This window comes from Hydra viridissima, unplaced genomic scaffold (genome assembly GCF_058129835.1).
Source record: "Hydra viridissima isolate aposymbiotic clone 2 unplaced genomic scaffold, HvirCarnegie_v1 scaffold_1, whole genome shotgun sequence".
Lineage (NCBI taxonomy): Eukaryota > Metazoa > Cnidaria > Hydrozoa > Anthoathecata > Hydridae > Hydra > Hydra viridissima.
Genome location: NW_028324300.1, coordinates 22,668,885 through 22,691,444, shown reverse-complemented (window position 1 = coordinate 22,691,444; position 22,560 = coordinate 22,668,885). Strand labels below are relative to the sequence as shown.

Below are 22,560 nucleotides of genomic sequence, written 5' to 3'. Positions count from 1 at the left end.
CATTTTATTGGCAAAAATGCAATTGAATAACCAACTCTCAACTCTAAATCTCCATTGCAGGTTGAATTTACTAGAGCAGAAACTATCTAAACTAATGATGAGTTAAAGCTAATATAAGAGCAAAATGGCACTGCTACTCACTGTTAGGTCCATTTACTTATACTCAAATACTTGACATCTAAGTTTACTAAGTTTGGCAATCAGACTTTTTACATGTTAAATCTTTATATTTTAATAATACAAACGTTTTCTCAAACCCACATTTATCCACAAAAAATTAAAAAATTCAAATAATTCTTCGGAAGTTGTATTTGCTGGTTGGGCTATTTTAAAATCCATGGAAAAAGATAACTCAATGAATGGTCTTTTTCCATTGATTTACTTGGTTAAAATCAAATTCTAAAAAGAACGTTTGAATATATTTATCTTTGGTAACTGTTCTTTAAAAACTTTTACTTGAACACCACTTTTTCAACCGTTTGAATTTTTAACCTTCATAGAAGTCAATTTAACTTATTCTTATATTATCTATTTGTCATAGCATTATATAAGAAAATAATAAGGCAATATAAAAGAATATTCTAGTAAGAGCTTCTAGTTCATTTAATTATTTCACAAAAGGCCATAGACAACTAATAAATAATTCATTGGACAATAAAAATGAGTTTTTTAAAAAAAAGGTAAAATCAGCAAAAAAAGAAAAAAAAAATCAAAATTGCAATTGAAAACCAAAACAAAAACATTTCTTTATTTCAAAATTATTAAAAAATCATTTTTGTTACAAATTGGATAACTGGAGTTAGAAACTTATTTTCAGACTCTAATTTATGACTGGTCAATCTCAGGAATCAACTAAATCACACTTGTACAATTTTAAAGAGAAAATGACTGTATTTACTATCATCATCATAATGTGAAATGCTTTATACCATTATCATAAAACTTTCAGATGTTAATTGCTGGTGTTATTTCGGCTGTGGTATTGTTAAATTTATGTCAATAATAAAATTTTCATTGAGTAAAACAATTTTTGTACTTAAGTTAAGAAAAAACATTTTTATTCTGTTGTATTTTATATAAAATTATTTATTTTATATTTGTTTTACATTTAAAAAATATTTGTTCATTCTTTGTTTTTTTATATTATTAAAAAGACTAGAAATAATAAAAACAATAGTAGCAATAGTAATAAAAATAGTAATAACAACAACAACAACAATAATAATAATATAAATAATAATGATAATAAATAAATAAAATTAATAACAATAGAAATAACAACAATAACAAAAATGGTAATAGTAATATGAACAATAATAAAAATAACAATATTAATTTAAAAAAACATTTAAACAGTAACAGTAATAATAACATAAAAACAACATAAATAAAAATAACAGCAATAGTGATGACAATAGTTATAACAATATAATCTTATGTTTAAAAATATTACAATATGTAAAAATTTTATATTATGAATAATTTTATAATATAATGATGATATAATATCATAATATGAAATATTACAATATGATGGTGATAATAGTATGATCTTATGTTTAAAGATATTCAAAAAATATTCAAACAATAAGATGTTGCATATTGCCAAGTTATATAATACACAGCTAACAACAACTTACTTTCTTTTTCTTCAATGGATGGCTTCCGAGGGCTTTTTGTCTCAAATGATTTATCTAATAAGTATATTATAAAAAAAGAACAAATTATTCAAAAACTTTGTTTGTGCAAAAAATAACTTTAACTTCTTTGTAAAAAGCAACAATTAAAGAAATATTTTACAATACCTATAAACTTCAGAGAATTTTCAGATTTAGTAAAAAAGAAAAAAAAAAAAAAGAAAAAAAGAAAATAAACTAAAAATAAAAATCAGATAAATACAAGAGAACAATATTTTAAGAATCTTTTTACTATGTTTTAACTTAAAAGAATTTTCAGAAAAAGAAAAGAAAAAGCATTACTACAAATTATTTTACTTCAAATGTGTTAAAAAAATAAGTTTTTTACTTGAGAAGTTTTCCATTACTCTTATCAAATCTAATCTATTTTTCTTTTAGTTTGTTTTGCTAAATCATCTAAGGTAGGAGAATTTTATTGATTTTTCCATGCGCTAAACATTCTTTACGCCTTCTATTCCATATCATTATAGTTTATTATGAAAACTAAACTACTTATATTAATAAAATATTCTGTACCTATGTTGTTAGAAATTTCTATTTTCAAATGACTTTTACCTTGATCACATCACACCAAAATGTGCCAAGTGAATAGATGTAGCTCATGGAATAATCAAAACACTACAGGGAACAGAGCTTCAAATAAGTCTGAATTTAGCAAAGGCAGATGGAACCAATGTCAATACTGGTCATTCACATGGTTCCATTACATATTTGGAAATGTTTCTAGGAGTTCCATTACAGTGGGATATTTGCATTTTGCATCTAAATGAGTTGCCTTTAAGCCATACTTGTATGAAAATTGATGGAACTACCAAAAGGCCAGGTAAATTTTCTGGAATCATTAGCTCACAGATGAATGGCAATATATTAAAACAGGGTGATGCTAAGTTTTTTTTCCAAATGCAAAATTTGTCATACTAGACAATAAAGCCATTGATGACTTATCAACTGACCAGTACTATAGCATCTGTTGGGGTGTAATCACAAGGAACATAGATGATGATTTGGCCTTTTTAGGAGTTTAAGAAGGGACCCAAGAATCTTTCTTTTTTACTAACATTAGCATGCAGAATCTTGTGGTATTATGTATTAATTTACAAACCTACTAAAAACCTAAAGCTGTTTGCCGAATTTATAGTAAAGGTGTATTTTCCTAGTTGGTTTGATATTAAGATTAACAAATATCTAACTGACGGTCCCAAAAACCTATTTGAAAAGCCTCATAGAAGACTTTTAAGGTGAAGAAGATGATTTTGTATGGGGAAGGATTGAGAGTGATGGTGACAATGAACCCAAAGTTAGTGAAAGTGATAATCCCTCAATGTATAAAGTTGTAAGTGTGTTTCTAATGTCCAATATTAATTTCAAAGCTGTGTCTTATTAAAAAATGACCCCAATATCCCATTGGTACACAGTTCCACCAGTTTTAAGACTGATTGAAGAAGATAAACACTTAAATTTATTGAAAAACCAATTAAGTTAAGACATGAGTGTCACATCCAAAATGCTGAAAGACGTATAAAACATTTTACTTTTTGAAATTTAAGTGTTAAAATCAAGTTGATTGAGTAATAAGGAAGATAATTTAACTGAGTGAACAATCAATCAATCAATCAATCAATCAATATATTTCGTGTTAAGGATGTTACAAAAAAAAAACAGGTCATTGCAAATAGTAATTCACTAATAAAACTCAATGACCTAAATAATATAAAGAAAAGATAAGAGAAAAACATAAGAAATAAACTAGTTACATAGTAAAAGTAGAACTTTACAAAAATTTATAAGTAACACTTATAAAACAGACTTTTAAAAGAGTTAAAATATAGGTCAAATAGTTATTATAATGTATTCACATATACATACATATATATGTATATACACAAATAAGAAATAACAAAATGTACATAAACATAAAGAAAAAAGTTATAGAGGTTGAGAATAAAGTTAAGCGTAACTTTTTAGATAAATGATGGAGTGACTTTAAGAACAGATTCTTGGATCTAAGGATAAAATCTGTTTTTAGGGAGTACGGAAGGGTGTTTCAAGAAAGGATACACTGATATGTAATGGAATTTATTCCATGTTTAGTTGTCTGTTTTTGTGGGATGGTTAAGTTGTTAAAAGTGACTGATCTTAGGTTATGCACACACGTTGTCCTAATATTAAAGTAGTTACGAAATATGGACGGAAGGAGATCGTGTTGTTGATCCCAGACAAATGAACAATTTAGAAACTGGATTAAATCATAGAAACAAAGAACTTTAGATGTAAGATACAGGATGTCAGTAGGGAAGTCTCTTGGACAGAAATTCATTATTCGTATTGCTCTATTTTGAAGTGAAACGATTTTAGACAGACAGACGGTTTTAGATTGTCCCCAAACTTGGCATGCATATTGTAAATGTGAACCAAAAATTGAGTGACATATAGATAGTAATGTTTCAAAATTAATGTAGTGTCGAATTTTTGCTAACATGCCAATGGCACGGTTTAATTTGAGAGTAAGGTTATTTATATGTGTTTTAAATGAAAGTTTCTCATCTATCACAACACCAAGATAAGTTATGTAACTAGACAAAGGCACTTTTGGCCACTTATTCTAAAGTTCAAGTATTTTGGAAGATTCTTGTTAGTTTTTATAGAAAAGTTAATATACTGCGTCTTAAATAATACTATTTCTGTTTTTTTAGTATTCAATGAGATTTTGTTTGCTCGGAGCCATTGAACAAAACTGGCCATATCCTCATTAATATATTTATTTAGTTTTTTGAGGGAGTTTGTCGTTAATTGAAGATTTGTATCATCAGCAAAATGATACGTGTTTGAATGTTTGATAGAAAGATTAAGATCATTGATGTAAATAATAAAGAGAAGAGGACCTAATCACAAAACAAAGACTGTGTTTACTCTTACCCTAACTCTAACTCTACCTTTGGATTGATTATTCACCAACTCACCTAATGTACCATTTCTCATTAAAGTTTAAAAGGATTTAATTTTTCAGTTTAAAATTAAACTTTTCAAGATAACGAGAATACACCATTTCACAGTTCCAATGTAAAATTTATGCGCGCGCGCAGAAATGGAAGTAAAAATGTAAACAAATGTTATTTTAACAGTGATTTCATAAAGATTAACCAAGCAATACTGAGATTTACTAAGTAATGGTACTGAACCATTGCCATAAGTATGTTGTTTAATGTCTATTTAATGAGAGAATAGCAAAATATATAGCTTTCTTTTGAATTATTTTACAAAATGGAGACAATAAATTCTACAACTTTGGCTGAATTTCTAGCTTTATTTTCATTTGCTGAGAAAGACTAAAACTATATAACTTTACAAAAGGCATGATTTAAACCAAACAATATCAGAAAATAGTATATATGTGTATATATATATATATATATATATATATATATATATATATATATATATATATATATATATATATATATATATATATATATATATATACACACACACACACACACACACACACACATATACACTTATATATGATATAAAGCACTCTTTTGCTTTGCAACAGATGCGCTTATAAAGAAATGTATAGATTTTTATTTTACACTCAAAGCAAATGATTTTTGGACTAAATTAGTTACTTTTATTATTACAAATTAACATAAACAAAACAAGTCATGAATTATTTTGTTTATGCTAAATTGAGTTTTTTTGTTGTTTTTACATAGTAAAACAAAAAAAATTCTCACACAAATTCAAATATGTTGTCACACATACCAGTAGGCTCTGACATACCTGATAATTCATTATACTTTTCTACCAATTAAACTTTAAACTGTATAATAATATTCAAGATTACATGTATATATATAATACTTACAAACATTTGAGGAAACTTCATATATGAAGAGCAGGGGAAATGTCAAAGCATGCCAAAAGTGTGTAACAAAAAGGAAAAATTTAGCAGCAGCCAAAGATCCGCTGGATGGATTAACTAGAATGTTAAAAAAAAAAGACAATTATTGAAAGAAAGTGGGATTGCAGAGATGGAGTTATTTGAAACAAAATTAGGTCCAGGATATTGGTCAAAAATTTTAAATCAAAAAGTGATTTTAAGCTTATATGTTTTATATATTATTCTCTGTTTTCTATATAAATAACCACAGTACTACAACTGTAAAGATTTTATATCTTGATAATTTGAACATAGATGTAATATACTAAAAGTATTCGTTGCCATAATTTTATCTTTAAGACTTAAACCCAAGTGAGTCAGATAAAAACAATGACCACTGACTTTTTTCTTCATAAAAAAGTTTTACTAATCAAAAGCCAGGTATTAGAAGGGGACACTTCTTGATTTGTTAAAAAAAAATTTTTCAGCTCACCTTATTGAGTATAGTAAAAAAAGAGAAAGTACAGTTATTAAGGTAAAATATCAACACTAATCAAAACTATTTTTTTTTTTTCAAAAAAACCATATTTTTTGAAAAAAAAAAAAAAAAAAGTTATAAAAAAATTATATAAAAAATCAGCTTACTGTCACATAATTAGATTTCAGCTGCATTTTGTAAATCATCAATATATATATATATATATATATATATATATATATATATATATATATATATATATATATATATATATATATATATATATATATATATATATATATATATACAATTTATTGGTTCAAAATATTCACAATCAAATTTGAAACCAATTTACCAAACTAACTAGCCTTCTCCTTCACTAATCATTTATTTATCATCATACAAAAAGTATATGAATGTTATTTAAACTACATATTTCTTTCTTTTGCAGTAGTAATTCTACTAGAAAATGGTTCCCTTCACATTCTCCTACATGGCTCATATATGCTGCAGCAAAATTTCAGTTTCATATTTACGAGCCATATTTGCTGCTTAAAGGATTTTATTTTTGATTTAGAAAATTATTTCTTTCAACCAATGAAATCAATACACTTCTGAACCTTCATAGAAAACAATCTAAAATTTTGTCCCAAAACATTTTTTAGGGTTTTTTTCTCCTATAAAATGCGTTGAAGATAGCTGCTATGAATCACATTCTTACTTGTTGGAGTAAGATTACTGATATTTGTTATTTTCACTTTTTACAAAGAAAAAGCATTTATAAGATGGAAAAATGCTAAACACGAAAAAGCAAAAAGTTTAGAATGAACATATATCATGCCAACTAAATCATCTTTTTTAACAAATAACCTTTTAAACTTAAATTTTCTTAACAGGAGGACCTCACATCTGACCTCTACCCCTCCTCTTTTTCCTGGGCTTATAAACTGTGATTGAGAAGGTTCTAACTTTGTTCAGGAACAAACTTGAACTGCTACTCACTGATATTTTAATGGCACGCTGTTATATTTAGCCGTGGATAGCCTACTGAAAGTTAGTAGCCAAAAATAAATTCTTATCCTTCCGAAAGTCCGTTTCATTGGCTAAGAATTTCACGGGTCAAAACAAATCGAAGTGTTATATCATATTGTGAAAAAGGCAATCCCTTTTACTTATTCTGAATCTTTTTCATAATTTGTAGTTTTAAAAGAAGCTCTTAAAAAACATGAAGATACTAATTTTGTTAAGTTATGGATTAGAGATGCTAAAACTATTGAGGCTGCTAGGAAATCTGTTCCTAAGAAAGCTGCTGTTAAAGCACCTCAGATTAAATACTATTTCATCAATGATGAAATTGATTTTAATATCATAAACTCTATTTTATGTGTCCCTATACAAAAGACTAAAATTTGGTCATTGAAAGAACAATAACTTTGGTCACCAAATGACTTATTTGTTGTAAATTCTTATTTACCAATAACAACATACATACATACATACATACATACATACATACATACATACATACATACATACATACATACATACATACATACATACATACATACATACATACATACATACATACATACATACATACATACATACATACATACATACATACATACATACATACATACATACATACATACATACATACATACATACATACATACATACATACATACATACATACATACATACATACATACATACATACATACATACATACATACATACATACATACATACATACATACATACATACATACATACATACATACATACATACATACATACATACATACATACATACATACATACATACATACATACATACATACATACATACATACATACATACATACATACATACATACATACATACATACATACATACATACATACATACATACATACATACATACATACATACATACATACATACATACATACATAAATACATACATACATACATACATACATACATATGTACATACATAAATACATACATACATATGTACATAAATTAGTTAACAATCAATCAAAATTTACACTAGCATATAGAAAATTGAAGATTCTTCTTTTGGTTTACATAAAAGCAGAAAAATATTTATAAAAATGGTAATAATTATGCAAGGAAAGATTACAGTTCAATAGCATAAATTTCAACTCCAAATACTTAATCCAGAACTAAAGGTAATTTTTCAAGTTATTTTAAACTTATGTTACATTGAAAACTGTTTGAAAAATGAAAATTTATTTGATTGAAAATTGAATTTTTGAAATTAATTGTTTGAAACTGTTAAAAATACTTTGAAATTTATAAATTAACTAAACAATTTTCATATAACTACTAGACATTGCGGATTCCAGGCCATTGATACTTTTCTATACTTAATAAATTCAAGATGTTATGTTTTTAAAAAATGTTATTATATTTCTGATATTTTCATTGTATCATGCTGAAACCTGCAAAGATCTTAAAACTGTATCTTCGTAATTTATTCCATAACGTTAAAGAGTTTATCATAGTCTATAAAATTAAAGCATGGTCTTTTTTTTGTAGTGTCCAATGGCCAAGGTGTGAATTCCGTCTTCTAAGATGTGTCTTTTGTCGTCGTTAGCGCTGAGTGCGATTTTGTTGATCTCTTCGGTGTAGACATCGTGATGACGTGATCGGAAGACGTTCATGGTTGCGAGCTTTTCTTTGTTATTCATTAAGCAGTCTTTATAATCTTGATGAGTGATGTGTTTTTGAATATTCTCCATGGTTTGTTATTTTTAAAAAAAACTATTCTTTAAAAATTTCACCACAAGGTATTGATAACTTCTTGAAAGTCAAGACCTTCATTCAATTTTTTTAAGATGTAAAGACACAAATGACCACAATAAGAAGTGTTACCAAACTGAACTCTTTCGCTGTTATAATAAACTGGGCTTTTCAAATAATGAACAAGCTCTACAAGAGGAGGCTGGGCATAAGAGTCAAAGCTGTATTTTTTGTCTCCGTCTTTATACCAACAGACCCAATGAAATCCATCTGTGCTAGAATCTCCTGTGTTGACAATTCCACATTCTTTTTTTCTTGTCTTTTTTGGTAATTCATTTTGGTAAATCATCACAAAAACACCTCTAAAGTTTTTCAATTTTAACTGTTTTGCAGCCTTTATCAATTGAAAGTTAGTTAAAGCCTCATTGGGTAAAACAATTCCTTCTACGTCAATCCATTGAAAGTCGATCATTTTTTTTAATTTCTTAAAAAGTTTATCCGAATTTTTTAACAAGAGCTTTTCATAGAATAGCACCTAAAAATGGGATGCTTGAAAATGGTGAATTAGGCCCGAGCAATAAGCCAGATCCAATAGATTGATAGCCTTTTCCATTTTTAATGAAGAGCCCATCACCGTGAACATGTTTTGTCCATGGAGTGATAAACAATCCTTCTCCGCCTAAAGTTTTTATCTTCATTCCACTTCCATTCTTTTTCAAGTAAACGATTCCTCTTCCTGCAATTTTATCAACCATAGCAGAGCCAGCAGAAGAACCAACACCTGCTAACAATCCAGTGGCGAGAGCAGGAACTACTCTTGTGGCAATAGTACTGCCTAACATGCCTAATAACGGCAGAAGAGCATCGATGAATCCGCCTTCAATGGTTGAGTTGTGTGCAAGTTGTCTTTTGCTCAATTTAAGAGTGACTCCTTTACCGGCTTCATACGCTTTTGTAATTTTGTTCAATTGCGCATGAGTAATAGCGAGAACATGTTTACCGTTCAAGTCTTGATGAGAAAGCTTAATGCTAGTATCGGTTTTATCATGCATAGCTTTTTTAATTTTATCAGATTGACTCTGTGAGATATTAATTTTGATGTTTTGATAATTACTCATTTTTAATACATAAAAAAAATTATTTATTTCACTTCTCGAATATGATATCGTATTGTAATATCCTCTCCACGAAAATCAACCAAATCTCCATTCTGATCAATGATGCGAGTAACCATTGTTGAAATTTCAAACAGTTTAACAGGAAGATAAATCAAATGCATTGGTCTCTCGATGATTTTATAGCCTGGGCTAACATTTGGATAAAAGGAGTAGATGCAATTGAGTTGAGTTCCATTAATATAGGATGATCCGATAACGTTGTTAACGATTCTGATGGTGTTAATGCTTGAAATTTTAACGATATGATCCGACTCGTATTCGGAATTGGAATTTAATTTTCTTTTAGTAAACCCTAAAACTGAAGAGATGCTATTCTCCACGTTAAAGTCAATCAAATAATTCAAACCAAGTTTAATGGTTGATTTTAAAGTGTTAAGATTGATTCCAATTTGAAGGTTGTTTGGAGAGTGATTAATTTTATTTGTAATAATATAACTTCCACGTTGAGCTGTTTTTATTACGTTTAAAATAGACCTTTGTAAATACTCATTGATGTCTTTAATGTCATAGCTTCCTGATGGAATGATAATGTTCTCCCAATGAGCTCCATTGTCCATGCTGTATTTGAAAGAATTGTTTTTACTGTTTACATTTGGAATGCTGTTGTAAGTCTCAAGACCGAGAAAAGCCATTTCATAACTTTTTCCTTCGTTAAAAACGATTTTATCCAAAAATTCAGTAGTGATAACACTTGATTTTCCATCTACATCGATGATTATACCTGGCATTTTTTAAATTATAATTATTTTTTAAATTGCTTTAGAAAAATAAAAAATCATCAAACCCACTTCGGTACTTCCCCTCGTTCTTTTTAGAAGAGAGATCGATGACAGCAAATCCGTGAGGTTCATTCCAGCAATGATTGCAAAAGGCTTTAAATTCTTCTATTTTCATACCGCAGGAAACGTGGTCTTGATAAATGTGATTAACGCTTTTTTGGTCTTGTTTAAATAGGCAAATGAAATTAGCGTTTTCTCTAATGGTATGTCTTGGAATCTCGAAATAGTTTTGAGCGAGGTAAAAGCAGTCAACGTTAGAATGTCTTCCTCGAATGTAATATTTTTCACATTTGTTTTGATTGATCAATTGCAAATCGTCAAAGATCATTAAATTGTTTTTGGATGAATCAAGATCTTCAGGTTCAGGCACATCGTCCGCTGTTTCGAAAAATTGACATTCCATATCATAATTCTCAGAATATTTTTTTGAAAGATCGTTAATAACATCTTCATGGATTAAATTCAATTTTTCCATTTCGTCTTGTACATCATCCGTTAACAAATCAACAATATCCTTTTTCGGTAATTTCTTCTCGAACGAGTTTTTGAGTATTTTGTATTCTGGCTGAAAAAGGGATTTTCCAAAGACTTGTAAATGGTTGTAATCTAGCCATCCCGGTCTGAGCAGTAAATTGAGTAGCAACGTTGTTTTTCCATATCCAGACTTTCCAACGATGATTCCACGTATACTTCTAGGTAAAAGCTTGCTGTTGTTTCTTTTGGTTTTCCCAATTTTACACGACAGTTTCATCACTTCCATTTTTTTTATATTAAAAAAGTTTTTATATATGTTAAAATGTATTGTGTCAAATGTAAAAAAATAACAGAAACGAACAACTTGTACCATTCTATAAGCAAGAGCAATAGAAATATGCTTAAAGAAACTTGTGCCGTCTGCGGAAGGGGCAAATGCAAGTTTGTTTCTGCAAATGAAGTCAATGGAGGAGACTTGGTGGAATCGATCAACAATTTTTCGAAAAAAATAAAGCTTCCATGGGCAAAGTTTCCAGGAGAAATGCACATTCCAGGGATGAATTTTGCAGGACCGGGAACCAATTTAGACAAAAGACTCACTTCCACAGACATGTATCAAGAGTGGAGTAAACCGGTGGATAGAGTAGACAATGCAGCATATCACCACGATTTAGCTTACAAATATTTAAACGACGTTAAAAGCAGAAATGTAGCAGATCAAATGATGCTTGAAGAAATGGATTCGATTCCCAATCCCACTCAAAAAGAAATAAACGAAAGAAAACTGATCACTCCCATTATCAAAGCCAAAGCTAAATTTGGATTGGGTGTGAGTGATTTGAAATGGACGGATCAACTTGCAGAGGAGCTTCATAAACCGGTGATTCATCATTTTAAAAAAAGAAAAGTGATTGTGAACGACATTGATGAAATATGGGCTGCTGATTTGGTGGACATGCAATCGTTTTCAAAATTCAACAACGGCGTAAAATATTTGCTCATGGTGATCGACGTGTTTTCAAAGTATGGATGGATTGTTCCGTTAAAAAGCAAAACGGGTCTTGAAGTGGCAGAAGCGTTGAAAAAGATTTTCGAAGAAAGAAAATGCACCAAATTGTGGGTGGATAAAGGAAAAGAATTTTACAACAAGCACGTGAGAGCGTTGGGTGTGCAACTGTATTCCACTGAAAACGAGGAAAAAAGCAGTGTTGTTGAGCGATGGAACAGAACAATGAAAGAGAGAATGTTTAAATATTTTTCAGCTAACAACACTAATAAATACATCGACGTATTAGATGAGATGGTGAAAAATTACAACAACACAAAGCACTCTTCTATTAAAATGACACCAGTGGAAGCTAGCGATGAAAAGAATAAAGGTAGGGTCTGGTGGAGTCTGTATGGAAAGGATCAAACATTACAAGCAAAACCAAAATTTTCCATAGGTGATCAAGTGAGGATCGTAAAAAAGAAGTCTCATTTTGAAAAGGGGTATACGCCGAGATGGACTGAGGAGGTTTTTACAGTGTCAAAAGTTCAGTATACGAATCCGCTCACGTATAAAATCTCTGACGCTAATGGTGAAGAAATACAAGGTACATTTTACGAACAAGAAATGCAAAAGACGCATCAAGACATATTCAGAATTGAAAAAATCATTCGCAAAACAAAGAGCAAGTCGTTAGTCAAATGGTTGGGATATCCAGACTCGTTTAATTCATGGGTAGATAATAATGAATTGTTAAGTTTGCAAAAATAGACACGCTGTTTTTGTATGACAAGAAAAAAATTTTGAATTTTGAGTTAAATAAATTTCTTTTCATATAAAAAATAACAATGAGTATGTTAGATAATGAATTTTTAGAAGATCAGCGCGATGAAATATATGAAAGCGAAGACGATGATGTGAATGCATTAGACGAAGCTATCATATTTAGTTGGTCTAGTTCAGAAGACGATGATAGTTCTGATGATGATTCTGATGCTGAGGATATGCCTTACAATAGGTCTATGTTGGCTGACCCTGAAGATGGTGATCCTGAGGATTTACCTTGTGATCATTATGATAGTTCTGATGATGATTCTGATGCTGAGGATATGCCTTACAATAGGTCTATGTTGGCTGACCCTGAAGATGGTGATCCTGAGGATTTACCTTGTGATCATTATGATAGTTCTGATGATGATTCTGATGCTGAGGATATGCCTTACAATAGGTCTATGTTGGCTGACCCTGAAGATGGTGATCCTGAGGATTTACCTTGTGATCATTATGATAGTTCTGATGATGATTCTGACGATGATTCTGTGGCTAATCCAGTAGTTTTAGATTACAATGATCCTGAAGATTTGCCTTACAATGAGTCTATGTTGGGTGATCCTGTAGTTTTAGATTACAATTCGATGAGTGTTGAAGAACAAAATGAATATGATGATTATATATATAATGAATTGTTAGAAGATATGCGTAATGAAACGGGAGGAAACAACTTTACCATTTACATCGAAGATGATGATGAATACATTAATGAGGAGGAGAAAAGAAGAAATGGATTAAAGATTAAAGCGTTGATTAAAGGTTTTAAAAAAGATAAATATAGAGTGTGCGCTTCTGCTGCTTAAAAAACGATAATCATTTTATTCTTTACATGTGGAGAATAAAATGATCTAAAAATTTATTTTTAATATGTAAAAATGCATGCTCCTCACAAGTTTTTTAGAAACGCTGCATCAGCAGAATTTCATAGTTTGGATTTGCAATTAAAATTTTTGGAAGAGAGGGTTAGAGAGTTGGAGGAAAGAAGACCAAACAACATTATTGTGTCTAAGAAAACGTTAGATTATCCACCTTATTTCAACGTTAACGAACAATATGAGATTTTTGCCCAGAAAGACATTAAATTTGCTGCTCTCTCACATACAATGATAGCTTTATCCATTGGACTGAATTTGGAGAAAGGTGTTGCAGTGATAACATTAATGAATAAAATTACTGATCAATTGAATTATAGAAAAAACGAAGTTATTATTTCAGAGTCTGTAGATGATGTTATTATGGACGTGAATAGTAACAGCCAACAGGACGTGATTGTTAAAAAAGGGGAAAAACTTTGTAAGATTAGTTACATTGATTTAAAATAGTTTTTTCTGAATAAAAAAATGGAAATATTGAATGAAAAACTTTATCCAGTTCTTCCAACAGCTCCATTGGATGATGGAGGTCATATTTACCGTCTTCAGAAAATAAGCGAAATCCAAAAAGAGATAGAGAGTGAAAAAGCAAAGAGAGTGCATCTCAGCAAAAAGTATCATCGCGCTTTCAGAATCATTTCTAATATAGATAATACAATGCAAACCTTATGCATTGCTTTGGGTGTGACTGGAATTGGTCTTTTATCAACCATCGTCGCTGCTCCTGTTGCGATTGCGTGTGAAGGTGTAGCTATTGGAATGGGGTTTTTGTCTATTGTAGGAGGACAAGTGAACAAAAAGCTAGCATTAAAAGCGGAGAAGCATGAAAAGATCAAAGTGTTGACAGAGTCAAAATTAAATACGATTAGCGAGTACATTTCCAAAGCGTTGATGGATGGAAAAATAAACGATTCAGAGTTTCAATTGATTCTTGATGAGCTTAAAAAATTTAAATCCTTGATGTATGAAATACGAGCCAAAATCGAAAAGGGAATAGATGAAGTTACAAAAGAAAACTTGATCCAAAAAGGACGAGAAGACGCGATTCAAACGTTCAACAACATGTTTAAAAAAGGATCAACGTAGTTGTAAAAACCAATTTATGTATTTTTTTCCACGTATTTTAAAAAGATGTTTTTCTTTAAAATACAAGATCTGAATAAAAGGGATGAAATTGTGAAAGAAATTAATGACAGACGAAAGAGGATTTATCAGAACAGCGTGAATGATAAAATTTCAGATATGAATTTTCAATCTGATGTAAGCAAGCTATTTAAACCCATCATTGAGAGCAATGAAAAGATAATTAAAAGCCTGTCAGTCGATCAAAAAAAGAAAAGACCTTTCGAAGTGAACAAAGTTGGAGATAAAATGTACATTGGAAAAATGGAGGTTGAAATAGATGGAAATGATATCATTGTCGGTGGTGAAAGGTATGAAGGAACAGAAGGTCTTTGGGAACTGATGAATGAATTAACAGTACCAAATAGCTATACAGATGAAGATTTGCAAAATTATGAAAAAATTTTAATGGATAGTGATGCTATAAGATCTGATTCACAACCGCATAAACCGAAATCATCAAGAAGACCAAAGTATCAACAACTTATTGCTCCTATTTGGGAAAAAATGGTACGCATTGAAAAAGGTAAAAAAGGTAATGGTGTAATTATTCTTCCGAGCGATCCAAATGCTATTGTGGAGAAGCTTGAATTGAGCATCGCTGCATGGCATGCTGGAAATAAAGGATCTAGAAATGTAGCTGTTTCCATTTGCGATGAGCTGTTGAGACAAGGGGAGATTAATAAAGACGAGTATAAATCATTAATGAAGGCAGTTGATAAAATTATTTAAAAAAATTGTTTTATTTAAAAAAATGCTCATTGTGAACAAAAGAAGATATGTGAAAAAGAACGTTGTTGGAGGAGGTGGTATTGTGGACATGATTAAAAATTTCATAAAAAGAGCAGCTGCGTCAAGTGTAACAAAAGCAACAGTGAATTTACTTAAAAATGCAGCAACAAGCAAAATTGGGCAAGAAGCGATTACAGCTGCAAAATCTGCTGGGACAGAGTTAGCCCTTTCAGCCATTTCCACTGCTAGAGATGTGGCTATTGACAAAGGTAAAAAGACCATTGAGAAATTAAAGACTGGTTCATCTATTCAAAGTAAGAAAATGACTAAAAAGAACGCGATTCGAATTCAAGACCTTGTGAAAATGGGACAGGGCATGAAAATAGCATGACTTGCAATGAGAGACATTTAAATGAATTAAATAATTTTTTTATTATATAAAAAATGATAAATACTGAGCGATTAAGAGTTACTGAGAACCCAGAGTATGATATTGGTATTGAAAAAGTTGATTTTTTTGAGTACCTTCCAACCAATCTCGATTTAAATTCTTCAGGCACGATTACTTTTGAGATTGACTGTCAATCGATTCAAACAATACCATCAGAAGCTTACATTCTTATTGAAGGAGTGTTGAAAAAGAGTGATGGAACCTTTTACGATGCTAAAGACAACATTGCACTGGTGAACAACGCTTTGATGTATTTGTTTAATGATGTGACTTATGACTTGTCAGGAGAGCAAGTGGAGCGAGTGATGTATCCAGGTCCAGCTACCACCATACTTGGATTGATGAAATATCCTTATGGATTTCAGTTTTCTGATGGATTAAAGCAAATGTGGTATATGGATACGTCAAATATTGTTGGAACTTCAGGATTCAATGTTAGACGAGACCACTTGTTTGCAGACACTACATCTGTTGGAGCTTTTTCGTTTAAAATTCCGTTGAAGCACATTTTTGGATTTTGCGAAACCTATGACAAAGTTGTTTATGGGTTTAGGCATACCATCACCTTTACAAAGAAAGAATGTGATGATGCGATTTATAGAGCTGAGAGCGTTAGTGCAGGAATGATCAACCTTAAAAAATTCAGACTTTATATGCCTCGCGTTGAATTAGATATTTCGAAAAAGACTGAATTCATGAATTTAATGGCTCAAAAAATTCCCATTCAAGTGGCTTATAAATCAAACAAATGTGAAAGACAGCTTATTCCAGCTGGTCAAACAGAATTTACCTGGTCGCTTGGAAGAGTCACTGACAAAAGCATTCCAAGATTTATCTTGTTCGGGCTTCAGACAAACAGAAATTCCAGTCAAACAGTTAATCCATCACTATTCGACCATTGTGATGTTAGCAATTTTTACGTGACTGTTAATGGAATAAAGTATCCAAATTACAATTACGACTTGAATTTTGGAGAAAAGAGAGTGGTTATGGCTTATTCAGATGCGTTCTCTTTTGATGAAAAATATTACGGCACAAATGAACTTGTTTGTCAATCTGGGTTAAGCTTGCTTGAATATATAAAATTATATCCGTTGTTCTTTGTGGATATCAGCAAGCAAAAAGAAAGAATGACGTCGGAAACAGCTGAATTAGTGGTAAACCTTAAATTTCGAACTTCAACTATTGCAAATACCGTTATTTTTGCAGTGGTGATCTCTGACAAACTGCTTAAATTTGTTTCAGATGGAACTAACATGACAGCTGTTTATTAGTTTTTATCCAGATAAAAACGGATAGCAAAACGGTAAAAGAATTGCGTGAATTAGGTAAAAACCATGCGATAAAAGGATACTTAGAAATGAAAAAAGATGAGCTTGTAAAAGCAATAAAAAACACAAGACCTGTCATTGGAGAACATTCTAAAGAATCATGATTTTTTGAATTGACTTAAAAAAAATCTTGGTATAATAAAAAATGAGATATACAACATCGTATTTGAAAAATTTGTTGAATGAAAACGGCGTTAGTAAAACGGCAGATGATTTAATAACGTTGATGATGCTTGCGGTTGAAAACAATCTGATTAGTAAAGACGCGATTCTAGAAAGAGCAAAAGAAAAGAAAGTAAAGGCTCCTCAAAAAGAAAAAAAACCTGTTGATCCAAAATGGGAATGGCTTAGTTTTGTTAAGAAAAAGCCTATCACTGTGAGAATAACCAACATTGAAACTGGTGAGGTGACTGAATACAAGTCTCTTTACAAAGCGATGGCAGGAACTGGACGTGGATGGAGATATTTAGAGCGTCGAGATGGAAAGGTGGATAATGGAATCAAGATTGAATTTTTAAATTCTGAAAAGCTTGAAAAACGTAAAAAGCAGCAAAATTGATTTTTTAACTTTTTGTCATGTTAAAAAATTGACTTAAATATAAGACTTGGCATAAATAAAAAAAGATGGATAGGAAGTATGTGATTGAATTTGATGATATGGGACGTGCACATCTGTTTGATGAAGAAAAAGAAATTCATGTGACTGGATACGAATTTACTGCACATGACGAGTGGGGAAGGAATTACACGATTAGATTTGATGAAATGGGTCAAGCACATGTATACGATTCCATAAGCGAAATTTTCGCCAATTATCCTGCTTCATAAGTTTTTAATTCTAACGCGAAAAGAATTAAAAAACGGTAAAAACTTTTTGAAGAAGAAAATATGCTAAAAGTATGCCAAGATTTTAAAAAATTGAATTGACTTAAAGAAAATCTTAGTATAATAAAAATGATTTTCAATTCTTCAAAAAAATTAATTGCTAAAGAGCAAAAACTTGAAAGCATCGAAAAAAATTTTCTTTCCCTTAATAAAATGGGTGATAAAACTGATGCTAAAGAGAGAAAAGCAAAAACTACTGCCAAAGAGCGAAAACTTGAAAGTGGCTTAAACAAAAATCTTTCCGTAATAAAAATGGAAAGTAAAACTGTGAAAGATCAAAAAGTATCAATAGCATCATTAAGAAGGGATGCTAAAGAAAGAGCTATCAAAGGCTATACCAAAATGACTATGGAAGAACTTGTTGAAGCTATAAGAACAACAAGACCTGTCATTGGTCAAAAGTCTGTTAATGATCGAAATGATCGAAATAAAATGATTGTGAGAGAATTAAAAGAAATTGCCAAAGGGCAAAGAATAAAAGGATACTCTAAAATGAGAAAGGAGGAACTTTTAATGGCTTTGCATCCTCCTAGAATTGTCTCTGCTCCTGCTTCTCTTCGTAGACGAACGACTGAGGCAAGACCTTTGCATACTAATGAAAGGTCAACTGTGGTTAGGTTTGTTAAGCCAGCTGTAAAAGTTTCTGTTAAGCCGACAAAAGTTTCAATAAAGCCTGCAAAAGTAAGACTTGTTGTTAGTCCTGAAAGACCTGCTGTAAAACCTCCTATTGCTCCGAAACCAGCGATCATCTCACAAAGACCTGTTGTAAAACCTCCTATTGCTCCGAAACCAATTCATTTGCAAAAACAGATTCTTGATGAGCCTGTTTCAGATTCATCGCCTGTCATTACGCCAAAACCAGCTATTCCACCAAGACCTGGTTTATTTTCAAGTCTGACGAAAGTTACAAAAAGTGTGACGTCATATGTTGCAAATAAGTTTAATGATATTAAAGAATGGATAGAGCCCTACGTTCCTGAAGTAGTCAAGAAGAATGTAAGCGAATCAGCAAAACAAATCGATGAAAAAATAAAGTTGATCAAATCGCTTGTATTAAAAACAGAGTATAAACAGCCTGCAGTAAAACCAATTAAAGTAAAGTTTAAAATGACTGAACATTCGGCAGAGGGTTCTGTAAGACAATTTTCTTATAGACCTTCTTCTCAATACCAAGACATTGCATCCTTTTTTAATTTGGTGAGAGAGTCTGTCATTCAAACCATGGAAGGGGAAAGAAACACCAGAGCAAGAATTGTTTTAACGTGTAAAATGAAATCTGTAAGCATGATGACTGGTGGAGAAGTGACTCGAGAAGCAAGCTTTTCATCAAGATCAGAGATTGTTATAGCAACTACAGATGTAAGAGAGCTCATGGGTGAAATGGAAGAAAAAGTATTGGAAAGTAGTGCTAAATACAATGCTTTAGGATCCAATTCAACTCTATCTAAGATTTTAAAAATGGATATCAACTTTACTGATTATGAGCCTCTCAGTGGTTCTTCCTATATTAGGCTGCCTAAAGAACTGAAAGACAAAAAGGCGATCATCAACATGGAAAACAAGGACAACCAATGCTTTAAATGGTCGGTCACTCGAGCGTTGAATCTTAAAAATATGCATAACGGAAGAATCGATGAAGACTTGGTTTTAAAATCAGAAGAGCTGAATTGGGATGAGATGGAATTTCCTGTAAAGACCACTCAAATTAAAACGTTTGAAGCGAACAATCCGACTATTAGCATTAACGTCTTTGGGTATGAAAATGAAAAACTTTATCCTTTGAAAATATCTAAATTTAAAGATAGAAAGCACTGTGTTGATTTGTTGCATATTTCAAACGAAGACACTGACCATTACTGTCTTATTAAAAGTTTGAGTCGCTTATTGTCTACACAAACATCAAAAGGTAAAAGAAAACAACATTATTGCAGAAATTGCTTGCAAGGCTATGACCAGGAAGAAAAGCTTCAACAACATCAACCTTATTGTTATGATAACGATGCAGTAAGAATTGATCTTCCTAAAGAAGGGACAACCGTTCAGTTTAAAAACTATAACAAGTCTATGAGGGTTCCATACGTTGTCTATGCAGACTTTGAAAGTTTCATCAAACCTCTTAACACTTGCGCACCGAATTCTAAAGAGTCATACACCAAACAATACCAAAAGCATGTTCCAAGCTCCTTCTGCTATTACATCAAATGCTTTGACGATAACCTTTACAAAGGAAAGCCAGTCATGTACACAGCAGAAAGCGAAGAGGATGACGTAGCTCAAAAGTTTATAACCATGCTTATAAACTTTTGAGCTAAGTGTGGGATCACTGTCATTTAACCGGAAAGTACCGTGGTGCTGCTCATAAGAAATGCAACTTGGATTATCAAATTCCAAAATTTATTCCCATCATTTTACATAATTTGTCTGGCTATGACAGTCATTTGTTTATCAAGAAATTAGGTGGAAAATTAAAATGCATACCCAACAATGAAGAAAAATATATCAGCTTCTCTAAACAAATCAAAGTGAGAGAATTTATCGATAAGAAAGGTAAACTAAAGGAAGTATGGAAAGAGCTAAGGTTTATTGACAGCTTCAGATTCATGGGTTTCAAGTTGGAAACTTTAGCTAAAAATCTAACTGATGACCAATGCAAAAACGTTGCTCGATATTACTCTGGAGAAAAGTTTGATTTATTAAGAAAAAAAGGTATTTACCCTTATGACTGGGTGGACTCAATTAAAAAGTTCTCTGAAACGCAATTGCCACCTATTGAAGCCTTTTATTCCAAACTGAATGATGAGGGAATAAGCTGTGAAGACTATGCACATGCTCAAAACGTTTGGAATATATTTGGATGTAAAACGTTTAAAGATTACCAAGAACTGTACAACGAGTCTGACGTCTTGATACTTGCTGATATCTTTGAAAATTTCAGAGACGTGTGTTGCAGCTATTATAAGCTTGATCCTGCTTGGTATTACACCTCGCCCGGTTTGGGTTGGGATGCCATGTTGAAACTAACTGGAATTCAGTTAGAGCTTCTGTCTGATATTGATATGCTTCTCATGTTTCAAGGAGGGATACGCGGTGGAATTTGCATGATCAGCAAACGGTATGCAACTGCAAACAACAAATACATGAGTGATTATGATCCTTCGCAACCATCGAAATTCATTCAGTATTTAGACGCCAATAATTTATATGGATGGGCTATGAGCAAGCCTCTTCCTGTTAGAGGATTCAGATGGATGACTGAAGAGGAACTTTTCAATTGGAAATCCATGCCTTGCATTCTCGAAGTGGACTTGAATTATCCTAAAAGTCTACACGATTTACACAACGACTATCCTTTAGCTCCTGAAAGACTAAAAATTAAAAAAGTGGAGAAGCTGGTTCCTAATTTAAACAACAAGGAAAAATATGCTATTCACCATGAAAGTCTAAAACTTTATGAACGATTGGGATTGATCATTACCAAAATTCATCGAGGTATTACCTTTGAAGAAGAAACCTTCATGAAACAATACATTGACCTCAACACCGCATTAAGAGCAAAAGCTAAAAACGAGTTTGAAAAGGAATTTTTTAAATTGATGAACAACTCTGTCTTTGGAAAAACCATGGAGAATATTCGAAAGCATGTTGATATTAAACTCGTTACCACTAAAAAAGAAGTCTTAAAATTGTCAAGAAAGGTAAATTATGATAGAAATACCATTTTTGATGAAAACCTTACTGCAGATCACATGAAAAGAACAAAGCTCTTTTACGACAAGCCTGTTTACTTAGGACTGTGTGTTCTAGACATAAGCAAAATTCTCATGTTTGAGCATCATTATGACTACATCAAGCCTAAATACGGAGACCGCGCGAAATTACTCATGACCGACACTGACTCGCTCGTCTATGAAATCGAAACGGATGATTTTTATCAAGACATTGCTAACGATATTGAGGCTAAATTTGACACGAGCGAATTTCCTAAAGATCATCCTGCTGTTCAACACTTTGGATTTGATATTGGGTTTAAAAATAAAAAGGTAATAGGTAAGTTTAAAGATGAAACCGGTGGCAAACAAATTAAAGAGT

General features: G+C 31.3%; 1 protein-coding gene across 5 annotated transcripts in view; it reads right to left on the bottom strand.

Annotated features, from left to right (window-relative positions):
• LOC149893950 (NACHT, LRR and PYD domains-containing protein 3-like) overlaps positions 1–22,560 on the bottom strand; it is a 61,527-nt gene that overhangs the window by 25,824 nt on the left and 13,143 nt on the right. For 2 of the 5 annotated variants that reach the window (XM_090076513.1, XM_090076515.1), the window contains exons 1-3: positions 6,926–7,104; positions 5,563–5,676; positions 1,641–1,694 (exon numbers count right to left, since the gene is read on the bottom strand). Coding sequence is in view for 1 of the 5 variants with exons in the window: in XM_090076512.1 (XP_089932638.1) it covers positions 1,641–1,694; positions 5,563–5,676 (168 nt within the window). In the remaining 4 variants the exon portion in view is untranslated. Of the gene's footprint in view, positions 1–1,640; positions 1,695–5,562; positions 5,677–6,925; positions 7,105–22,560 lie in introns of those variants that run through there. The other 3 variants (XM_090076516.1, XM_090076514.1, XM_090076512.1) reach the window with 3 other exon arrangements.